The sequence below is a fragment of the Enoplosus armatus genome, chromosome 11, assembly GCF_043641665.1.
Source record: "Enoplosus armatus isolate fEnoArm2 chromosome 11, fEnoArm2.hap1, whole genome shotgun sequence".
In the NCBI taxonomy this organism is placed as follows: Eukaryota; Metazoa; Chordata; class Actinopteri; order Centrarchiformes; family Enoplosidae; genus Enoplosus; species Enoplosus armatus.
The window spans coordinates 24,509,067-24,521,009 of record NC_092190.1 but is presented as its reverse complement, the minus strand read 5'-3'; the positions used below and the strand labels follow the sequence as shown (position 1 = coordinate 24,521,009).

The following is an 11,943-nucleotide window of genomic DNA, read 5'->3' as shown; positions in this document are numbered from 1 at the left end:
TCTCTCATTCTGAAGACATGAAGACCACCACCAGGGTCCTGTGTATGCTGCCAGCTCCTGTTCAGGATCAACTGAATCCTGATTGGTTCTTGATGTGAACGTAACAGAAATGTAAGAAAGTGAAACGTTTCCTGGTGTTTGTTGCTGCATGTGGACTGCTGGTAGACTCCCTGAGGCTATTTGACTGATGAATGCTAGAAACCATTTAGGTTTTGTTTTGCTGTATTTTCCATATTTGACTGTGTTTTGGTTTTTTGACTTCTGAATTGCAGTCTTTTTGTATTCATGGCACTTTTAATGTGAGGGTTTATACTCATATGCTGGTTTTATTGGTATGTTGTGTTTCTAACAGCCATAAAGTAACTAACTCTCTGAATGTTTCGGAGTCTATGAACAGTTTCTGTGCAGGACTTGAGTTCAGAGTTGGTGTGTAAACTCCTTCAGTTTGGTGTGACGGAGGTTTTTTGCTTTATTTCCAAACGAACCCTGTAGAGTCACGAGGAGGGAGGATGAGGTCTGCGACCACACCCCCAATGTCTGGACAAAGTAGGCAAAGACTGCTCTTATTTAGTTGATAAATGAAATGAGGTCTGGCATATAAATGCTCTAAAGGATCAACTTTGGTATAACTTTCCTTCTCTCTTTGCTGCAGGCTGTTTCATGCTCCAGGTGTACCCACCACAAGACAACCAAGAACCATGACTCAGTTCAAAGCAAAGAGGCTCAGGTTCGGAGACCCCCTTAATGAACAAAGTGAAGATGCTGACAGAAGGAGGGTCTTCAGGTCTGATGTATCCTGTCAGTGAGATGTGTGAACATCTGCAGGTCGATCAGTTATTTCTCCTCCACCCGACATCAGGACGTGAACTGTGTTTCCGGATTTCCTCCGTCAGTTCCACAGTTTCCAGTGTCTGTATATCCAACGTGGTTCAATATGAAGAACGCACACACAGGAAGAGTGTGTGTCCCTTCACCTCAGTGTGTCTTCTGTGTGTGCGTCCTCCTGCGTCACGCCGAGCCGAGGCTGTCAAAACCACAGAACTTCCACCGCTTCTCCAGAGTCGCTCCGACGCCGCTCAGCTCCTGCCTGAACATACTGGGCAGCCGGACCATGAGACGCTCCAGCTCCCCCGCAGACACCTGAGAGACAGAGACCGGGAGACAGGGAGAGACAGCAGAGAGACGGGGAGAGACAGAGAGACAGAGACAGGGAGACAGAGAGAGACAGCAGAGAGACAGCAGAGAGATAGAGAGACAGCAGAGAGATAGAGAGAGACAGCAGAGAGACAGAGAGACAGCAGAGAGATAGAGAGACAGCAGAGAGACAGAGAGAGACGGAGAGACAGCAGAGAGATAGAGAGAGACAGCAGAGAGACGGAGAGACAGCAGAGAGACGGAGAGACAGCAGAGAGACAGAGAGAGACAGCAGAGAGACAGCAGAGAGACGGGGAGACAGCAGAGAGACAGAGAGAGACAGCAGAGAGACGGGGAGAGACAGAGAGACAGAGACAGGGAGACAGCAGAGAGACGGAGAGACAGCAGAGAGATAGAGAGACAGCAGAGAGACAGAGAGAGACAGCAGAGAGACAGAAAGACAGCAGAGAGACAGCAGGGAGACAGAGACCGGGAGACAGGGAGAGACAGCAGAGAGACGGAGAGAGACAGAGAGAGACAGCAGAGAGACGGAGAGACAGCAGAGAGACGGAGAGACAGAGAGAGACAGAGAGAGACAGAGAGAGACAGCAGAGAGACAGAAAGACAGCAGAGAGACGGAGAGACAGCAGAGAGACAGAGAGAGACAGCAGAGAGACAGCAGAGAGACGGGGAGACAGCAGAGAGACAGAGAGAGACAGCAGAGAGACGGGGAGAGACAGAGAGACAGAGACAGGGAGACAGCAGAGAGACGGAGAGACAGCAGAGAGATAGAGAGACAGCAGAGAGACAGAGAGAGACAGCAGAGAGACAGAAAGACAGCAGAGAGACAGCAGGGAGACAGAGACCGGGAGACAGGGAGAGACAGCAGAGAGACGGGGAGAGACGGAGAGACAGCAGAGAGATAGAGAGAGACAGCAGAGAGACGGAGAGACAGAGAGAGACAGCAGGGAGACAGCAGAGAGATAGAGAGACAGGGAGACAGAGAGACAGCAGAGAGACGGAGAGACAGCAGAGAGATAGAGAGACAGCAGAGAGACAGAGAGACAGCAGAGAGACAGAGAGAGACAGCAGAGAGACAGCAGAGAGACAGAGAGAGACAGCAGAGAGACGGAGAGACAGCAGAGAGACAGAGAGAGACAGCAGAGAGACAGCAGAGAGACAGAAAGACAGCAGAGAGACAGCAGGGAGACAGAGACCGGGAGACAGGGAGAGACAGCAGAGAGACGGGGAGAGACGGAGAGACAGCAGAGAGATAGAGAGAGACAGCAGAGAGACGGAGAGACAGCAGAGAGACAGAGAGAGACAGCAGAGAGACAGCAGAGAGACAGAGAGAGACAGCAGAGAGACGGAGAGACAGCAGAGAGACAGAGAGAGACAGAGAGAGACGGAGAGACAGCAGAGAGACAGAGAGAGACAGCAGAGAGACGGAGAGACAGCAGAGAGACAGAGAGAGACAGCAGAGAGACGGAGAGACAGCAGAGAGATAGAGAGACAGCAGAGAGACAGCAGAGAGACAGCAGGGAGACAGCAGGGAGACAGGGTCAACATGTTAATGTACCTGCAGAACTGATCTCAGCTGGACTCTGTGTTTACTGCTAACTAGCTGATTGTTAGCATGCCTGCTAAATATTAGCATGCTGTCGACTCTTAGTCTTGTTGAAACTTTTCAAACCAACTGATCGTGACAACGTGACGTTGAAGTGAAGCTGTGATCGTCAGGTTGTGTATTTTGGCTTTAAGAGGGCTTGAATGTTTGTAATGATTCAGCAGAGCAGCCAGCCCCGTGACCCCCTTTACCTTCGAGTCCAGTCTCTGTATGTACGACCACAGATACTCGAGGTTGGCCCCGAATGGGTGGACGTGGAGGAAGGTCGATATGATGCCTGCAGAGAAGAAGAAAGGTCATCAGAGATCCTACATGTCTGACGCAGGAAAGAAACAATTCATATTAACACAAGTCCTGGATTAACAGCAAAGATGCACACTGAGCACAATTCTACTGAAAGGACTTTTATTGCTTTTGCGAGTGATTTTATTCTTCATACAGGAACTATTTCAGATGCCAAAGTGGATCACAATCAACGTGCTTTTAATCGTGTAGATTTCCATCATGAGTGCTTTGAGGACACAGGCTTGTCGAGCTAATAAAGCCCACAGACGGAGACAGAGAGACCTACTGGAGTGGATATTAGGCGTAAAGGTTCAGGCTCCAGCAGAGCAGCCAATCTGCATCCTCTCAAAGCGCTGCACAGTAAACAAATGGCAGAGCGGCCCCATAAAAAATGCTGGCTGGAGCAGAAACCGCTCTTGAGTTGATTATTTCTGAGAGGTCCTGCAAAGGTAGGCAGTCATGCAGAGGGAGGGGGATGGGGAGGAAGGGGGGATGGGGAGGGAATAGAGTGGCGTTCCCTGGAGGACCCAGCACAGCCAATATTTATTTCCTTGATTTATGTGGCGAAACGCTGGCAATTACAGACAAACCTAATTCAATTCCTTCCACCAGGCCTGCTCACATGGACCAGTGCCACCAGAGGACAACTGTAGTGTGTGTGTGTGTGTGTCCCTCACATGCATGAATGTATATCAGCACGATCCTCGTCTGTATGTGAATACTCGTGAGTCTATCAGCCTCATTGGTTTGTGTGGAAACAGGCCACATGTGAAAAGCTCCCAGCAGCAGCAGCCGGGGAGGAAGATGGAGAGCCCGGCCTCCTCTCTCCTTCATATTTGGATTTTCTTGGCGACACTAAGAGAGATAAATGCGCTGCTGTGTCTCCTGCTCTCCTCGGCTGCGGACAAAGCAGCAGCTTCAGTACAAATAATACACATCACTCTGTGCTCTGTGCATGGATTTATACGACAGAGTGAAACAGCTGCTGTAGGTCCTGCGCAGAAGAAGAAGATAGAGCAAAGAGAGCAGCATCACAGAGGGACAGCGGGTTTTGGCAGTTTGTGCTTCAGTCTCCTCAGTGGTTGAAGGTTTTAGTCTGCCTCACTGGTCCTGGTTGAAAGGCCTCCGAACCCCCAGACACCAGAGAGTGCGTTTGTGACTGTGTGAACATGATGCCAGCGCTATCTGAGCTGAAACGACTCAAGTGTCAGGTTCTGCACTTCATGTGTGTGTGGGGGTGTTCAGTCTTTAATGCTATGCTAACAGACACCCAGAGAGCCCCGCTGTGCACTGAACTGCCTCCACAGGGAACACGAAGCAATCCATCCAGGGATGTCCCAACATGCAGCATGAGCAGCGCCGCCTGCACAGTCTCTTTGGAAATTACATTTGGTGTAATAGCCATCAGTAAGTTCCAGTCAAAGATTTCATAATCCCAGTCTGTGCATAATCCATCTGGAGCTGTGTACTGGAAGAGTTCTTGGAAGCAGAGGCTGGAAACAAAACGCCCCGAGGAAGAATCAGCGTGCTCACACGTTAACCTCCGTTCACACAGCAGCCAAGTCAGATTCACATCATTCCTGAACACCGCAGAGCAACATTTTCCTCCGGATAACGGAGACGTGAGCAAAGCTCGAGAAGTTCTTAATCAGAAACGTATGAGTCAACAGCAGTCTGTTATGCAAGCAATAATACATAACAAGGTGTTAAGACACGGACACCGATCATTTCCTCCTCCAGCCTGGAGGTGGAACCAGGACTACGTTAAAATACTGCAGGTGAGAGCGTGTTGACTATCAGGACCCGTATTCTCCTCGTCAGTGACGCCTGCATGCTTCCTCTTTTGGGACGAGGAGAAACATCATTTCATCAACTTTCTTCACTGAGGAAATCACTGCAGCCAGAGGAGGACTCTGGTGTAATGTACTACTCAAGCACTGAACACAGTACAGTTTTGAGGTACTTCTACTTTATGTTACTTTATACTTCTACTCCACTACATGTCAGAGGCAAATATTATACTCATAAGTCCTATTCAACAGCAATCAACTGATAACTGATTATAGCTTGTATTGTATTGTTTAATCCATGTGTTGCCAGTGTTTTCTTACAGCCGAATACAAACGAAGTATTGGTGAATATTTACCCAGAAGTAGGGCCTCTTTTTCTGATGTGAGCCCTCCTCTCACGATGACCTCCCTCCTCCTCTCTCTGCTGTGGTACAGTGCAGGAACACACCCGTTCATCCCCTGTGAAAACACACACACACACACACAGGACAAAGAAATGAGGTCAAATACTCAAGAACACACACACACACACACACACACACACACACACACGTTCATTCATAGCAGCAGTTGGGAGATAACACAGTATATTTCTTTCTACTCCACTACTTTTATTTAACAGCTGTTCCTTTTCTAACAAAGCTTTGACATTAAAAACGCTACGTTTATGAACAAACAGTTATAGATTAAATCAGTGGTTCATTCGTGTTTCAGGTGTCTCTGATGGTCTATGGTTTCAAAAAAGTCTTGAGAGCCCAAAAACGTCAAACGATCCAATATTTCAATAAAGAATCAAAGATTAGAGAAAAGTCCAAAATCTGAAAACAGATTTGTGTATCAGAAGAGTTTCCTCTCCCATTAATTACTCCTGAGGATTCTGAATGCAGGACATTTACATTGATGTATTTGTAAAGGATCTGAGTATTTCTTTCACTACAGATTTATAGGAACACAGTACATCCTGTACACACAAGAATATTGCGAAGGGCGAGCACTTAAATATACAAACTGTACACACACACACACACACACACACAAGCGTGATGTCTGCAGCATTTAATAAAAGGCATCGTAGCTTTCCACTCGGAATAGTTTCCAGGCTCAGTGTAGCATGTTTTATGTATCCATGTCCTCCTTCAGTTTCCAGTTCAGCAGGTTAGGGGTTAAAAGTTCCTCTCCCATGACGTGTGTGAGTGTGTGTGTGTGTGTGTGTGTGTGAGTGTGTGAGTGTGTGTGAGTGTGTGTGTGTGTGTGTGTGTGTGTGTGTGTACATACTGACTCTCTAAAAGTCAGTAAAGTGCTGTGAGAGACAGCAGAGGATACTTATAGGAAACCACCAAGGGAGCCACGATCCTCTCTGCTCGCTGCCTGAACTCTCTCCTTCTACCACTAATGCTTCTGGTCCCTGCAGACCTCTGACCTCTGACCTCTGACACACCGTGCTACTCTGTACTGTGTGAGGTTTCGCACCAGAGCTCTAGATCCTCCTAGAAATTACTTGTATATACTACAAATAAGGGAAAACAGAAACTAGGTTTTGAGACAAACGAGACATTTCTGCCATGTTCATACAGAATGTGTCATAGTTCATATTTGTAATATGTTTCATTAGTTGTCCTACAATGTCCCCTTGCTATATAATATCTGCTCATAAAGCACGATCAAGGTATTTTATAGATATTATGGTTGAAATATCTCAACAACTATTGGATGGATTGTGACGAAACGTGGTTCAGACCTTCATGTTCCCGTCAGGGTGAACTGTAATAACTTTTCATCTCAAGTTTAAAGGTTTATTTTGCGTCATGCTGCCCTTCGTGGTCTGCGTTCCATAAAGTCCCCTGTATGAACGATGATGGTACAACGTTTTTTTGTTTTTGTTCAAGTGTGAAAATGTTTTCTCTTTCAAAGACATGGTCTCAGCTGTGGAGAGAAACTGTATTGCCACAGAAATGAAAGTTTTACTTGACTTTAAGCTGACCCGGACCCTCAAACACTTAAAGCCGGCTCTGGTGAGTCCTCATGATGTCTATACCTTTTCATGGAGCTCTCCATTGGTTCCGTCCACAGCCTCCATGTTACTGTTCAGCAGCTGACGAGACACAGAGAGAGAACAGACATCTGATCAGCAGTGAAACAAACACTCAACTGCAACAGAGGAGCGCTTGTTGTCTTTGCTGTTGTTTTATAGATGACTGTTGGAGGAGAGTCAATAATACTCCATTACATCTGTACACTGCAGGAACACTGATACAGGATCAAGGACGACATCAAAAACATGCACGATGGATGAAAAGGGCAAACTCGTTTACTTATAGGTGTGAGGGCGTGTCAACATCGTGGGACACAGACCTGGTCTCCTGGACTCCTGGACCTTGACTCACTTCCTAATGTCTTAAATACATTTTCTCAAATATCGTATTGATGTAAAGAGCCCTGCCTGTGTCTCTGCAATGCTATTGTTTGCTTTCACACCTGTAGTTCATCACCATTTCATTAAGTCAACATGAATGAACATGTTGGTCATTGATTGGACAGTTTTGGTGATGTCATTCAGCATCATCAGAGCCGCATGGTCAGTCTGCACTTTACTGAACCTGATGTGTTTATTGATCTTCTCTGGTGTAGAGCACACAAAAAGAAATATAAAACATGATAATTGATTGTGAAAGTTAATAGTCCAGACTGTAGCTGGACATCATTTATCACAAAACAAAAACTGGACAAAAAGGAAGCATCTTGTTACTGTGTTTCACTCGTTTCTCTGACTCTCACACAAGCTCAACACGTCTCTGGTTATACCTCTTTTCCGCTGATATGCTGATGATACCCAGCTCTACCAGCCGGACCCGACTGTCTCAGCCCGGATCTCAGCCTGATGACAAACTTAACTTTCACTGAGGAGCTGACACTCATGTTGCTTCGCACTTTATAACATTAGACAGATCAGGGTCTATGCAGCTCAGCTGGTCTCTCTCGCCCCCTTCTGGCAGAACAGAGTAAAACCTCTGGTGGTCCAAATCGCAGCAGCACGTCTGGTCTTCAACCAGCCAAAAACAGCTCATTTCACTCCACTTTTTGGTCCATGTTGGTGCTCGCATTAAGTTCAAGTCACTAATACTCGACGACAGAGAGGCAGCTGGCACAGCACCCCCCCCACCTGAACTCTCTCATTCAGGTTTATGAGCCTTCTAGTCCAACTTAGAGTTACTGAACTCGAGTCGTCAGCAGCATCACTTTCTGTCTTCAGAGACTCTTCTGAGAGCCCTGACTCACCTAATACACTCCCTCCCCCTCTCTGCCACTCGTGTCAGTGGAACATGAACTGAGTGTTGAGGCACTTATTCTCTCTGTGATCTACTGAACCTCATTTGCACGTCGCTTTGGATAAAAGCGTTCGCAAGAGGAATAAATGTAAATTCAAATTCCTGATCAGCAAATAGTGTAGCTTTCGATTCTTTTTCAAAATCAGATGTGTCGACTGTCTCTCACTTGGAAGCAGCACGGTTGTTTAGACCACACCAGAGTTTGATTGACAGCTTTAACACCAGCTGAAACTAACCAAACTAAACAGGTTAGGTGTGAAAGCAGCCTTAGGGTTGAAGGTGATACTACACCCAAACTCTGTTACCGATCACAAACTGACCCCATGCAGACATGACGGGTGGCTGTGAAGAGGATATAGTTTGAGAAGCAGCTGTTCACGTCTTCATCTTCAGTTACAAATAATTCCACTGACGACAAGAAGGATAAAAGTTTCTAAAACATCTGGGACCTCAAACCTTCTGCAGCACGATTCAATTCATGAATCTACTGGGTTTTATTGGGCTGCTGTGGTATTGTTAGTAAAACGTCTACAGCTTCATTTTCTTCGCTCAGCAGTTTTCTACTTTGATTTCCATAACTACCCAGAAGATTATACATTCATAACTGTGATTCAAAGATGTATACACCAGACTGTATGTATCACTTTAAATCTGATCTGTTAAATAACGTTTCTCCACCTCCACCTCCACCTCCCTCCAAACCTCCCCTGTTCTTCCTGCAGGAGCTGTGTGTATTGATGGATGCATTATGTCAAAGCAAAATAACGGTGCAGCTTAATGTTTTATTCAACCCCTGCATGTTTTCTCATGTAAAGAGGAGCTGAGCTGAGAGCTGCAGAGTACAGAAGCTTTTTGAAAGGATCAATAGACACACTTTGGGGGGAAATTGACATCAATTTCCATAAAGAGCAAAAAGGAAAAATATCTGGATTTAACCAATACAAGGATAAACGTTTTCCAAGAGGCAGAAGAAATGGATGTAGAAAACACATGTTGGTTTTTCTGAAACAGCGAGGACACTGTGTTGACTTGACCCCTTTTACAGTGAAACCACTGCTGCGTTAAAACAACGCAGGGGGCCGTGAGATGAATTTGAAGGCTCATCAGTTTGGCGTAATCACAGACAGGATTTTACAACTCAGGAAGTCACCGTGGCAACGATTTTAATTTCTGTTGCTCTGATTGGGGGTACACAGTAGAAATACAGTGATCACGTTACAAAGTAATCAACCAGGAACGCTGCACTCAGGAGCATTCGATCATTCATCAGATGACGTTGCATTGCAGCTACAGTGGTGACAGCTGAGACCCTCCACCTCTGTGTGGGTGAATGAGAGCCTGTTGGTCCAAAGTTGTCATATTCACATGTTTTTAGCTGGCTCACTAACATTAGCCACAGGTACGCCTACATTCAGGAGTCACCTGGTGTTGTTCAGAGTAGGAGGGGGTTTGAACAGCTGTGTGCAGTCACTGGTCAGTAAATCCCTCCAAACTGTCGACTGCCTGCTTGTGAAATGTCTCCTTTTCTATTTCTACACGTGCAATGACTCAGGTCGAACCACAGAACAACATCCTGGCAGGGCTGTTGCCATAGCAGCCCTCCTCCAAACCCCCGTCATCCCCCCATCATTTTGAACCTGTGTGTGTTATACAGACCATGATCCACGCTGCAGTGCGACGTGTTCCCTCAGACTGAAACGTCACATCAGCTTCACATGTTTCTGTTGTGTTGAGTGTGGCCTCCCTGATGGGGGGGTGTGAGGACCATGACAACCTAAACCGACTTCAAAGAACTAAAGCTGACAAAGACTGACACATATATGACATTATCTCTGCTGTATGTTGCTCTTAATCACACTGCAAACTAAACTACAGCTCGTGGGGAACATGTTTCTATGTGGGAAATACCTGCTGAACGTCTGAACTCCGGTTGGAGCAAAGCAGCCAAGATCTTCATGACACTGTGAATCTGATTCAACTGTCAGCGAGTGGTTCAAATGGTTTTACAGTTAGATTTGGCAGGAAAGGGTCTGTTCTTTCATGGAGCTCCCAAAGAATCGGACGTCTAGAGCCAACAATACAGGACTCGCTGCAAAAACTACAGACGACACCAGCGAGGCCAGCAGCCCCTGGAGACGTTGCCTGGTGTGTGAGGGCCTGTGAGGGCACACTGGCAAACATCTCTTCCCCATTATTGGGAAAAACTTGGGATAGGAAAATAAAGATTCTCCTTCTTAACCCAGTTTTGACTCAACTGTAGAGGATCTCAAGGCACAGCCGGGGGGGGGGAGAGTACCGGATTCTGGGACCTCAGAATCTCTTCTCTGCTCTTTGCAGATGATGCGGTTCTGTTGACTCCATCAGACGGTGACCTTCTGCATGCACCGGGGCAGTTTGCAGTTGACTGTGAAGTGACCGTGGACAGAAACCCTCCAGGTTGGGAGTGAGTTGTTCCCCCAAGTGAAGAAGTACAAGTATCATGGTGGTCTTGTTCAGAGTGAGGGTAAAATGTAGCTGTAAAATGTACAAACTGAGACTCATGCAGAGTTGGAGCTAAGAATATAATTATCAGCCGGTTATTTTTGGGGAGTGTCAAGAAGCTCTAACAGGTTCCTACTGGGATCACTACTTCCTATCAGACGGATCTTTCTGGATTATCCGGAGGACCTTTCGGACTGGGAGTACGCACCTTGTCTCGAAGGGTGAGCACCTCCCCCTCCAGGTAGCGATGCTCCTCTCTTGCCTGCTCCAGCTCAGCTTCTTTACTCGTCAGCTTCTCCTGCAGGCTCAGCAGTTGCTGAAAGACAGAGTGCAACAGGACATGAACAGGTTTGTCTTTATGAATGAAACCATTATAGATGAGTGAACAGGTGGAGGTCTCAGTTTTCATAGACAGACTGGGCTGTCACCAGTTTAATGGGAATACTATAAAGCAGGGGTGCACACACTTTTTCAGCATGCGAGCTACTTATAAAATGACCAAGTCAAAATGATCTACCTACTATAAAAATGCAAAACATATATTTATTTATAAATATATTGAGTATTCTTTATATGTACAATATATGTTGGTGTACCTTGCATAACTGCATGAACCCATATTGCACAATATAACGCTGTACATTTTTTGTCATTACCTTACTGGCGCGCTTGTACGCGCATGCGTGGTGACCCATGTGTCAGAAAAGATCAGATGTCAGACTGGCTGCCCTGTATGTCAATCAAGTGACAAATTTCATAGTGAGGATGGATGATAGGCTGATGTCTGTTTCTTTAATGCCATGCGATCTACCCACACTACCTTTGCGATCGACCGGTAGATCGCGATCGACTTATTGGGCACCCCTGCTATAAAGGATCTAGTATGCTAAACATACAGTCTATGTTGTAGCCTCTAAGCTAGTAATGCTAACAAAGTTAGCCATGGCTGCTAAATGCAGCTACAGCCATATTCAGATTATATGGTGATGCTGTTTTTATATACTATATTTTTATATACTTAAACAACAGTTTTTAGACTCTGATTTGTTCTGATTAAGCTAACAGGCTAAAATATGACATTAGCTAACGTCAGTTAGCTCACTTTACAGACTGAACCTGAAGGCTGATATTTGATGTTAACACTCTTATTTCTCATTTACATAAAAAAAACCTGAGTGGAAACGACAGAAATGTGAAAAACGTTGAACTGAGTCGTTTGTGGATACAAACAGAAACAGGCTTGATGAATAAATGCTGCCGCACATGAAGCTGTGACTTAAAGAGCTGAAAACATCACATC

The 11,943-nt window shown here is 46.0% G+C and overlaps 1 protein-coding gene across 1 annotated transcript in view; it reads right to left on the bottom strand.

Annotated features, from left to right (window-relative positions):
• Nucleotides 1-1,008: 1,008 nt before the first annotated feature.
• The window catches only part of enox1 (ecto-NOX disulfide-thiol exchanger 1), a 32,477-nt gene continuing 21,542 nt past the window's right edge, over nucleotides 1,009-11,943 (bottom strand). The window contains exons 12-16 of the mRNA XM_070914068.1: nucleotides 10,852-10,959; nucleotides 6,872-6,928; nucleotides 5,193-5,295; nucleotides 2,953-3,038; nucleotides 1,009-1,140 (exon numbers count right to left, since the gene is read on the bottom strand). Of these exons, the coding sequence (XP_070770169.1) occupies nucleotides 1,009-1,140; nucleotides 2,953-3,038; nucleotides 5,193-5,295; nucleotides 6,872-6,928; nucleotides 10,852-10,959 (486 nt within the window). The remainder of the gene's footprint in view (nucleotides 1,141-2,952; nucleotides 3,039-5,192; nucleotides 5,296-6,871; nucleotides 6,929-10,851; nucleotides 10,960-11,943) is intronic.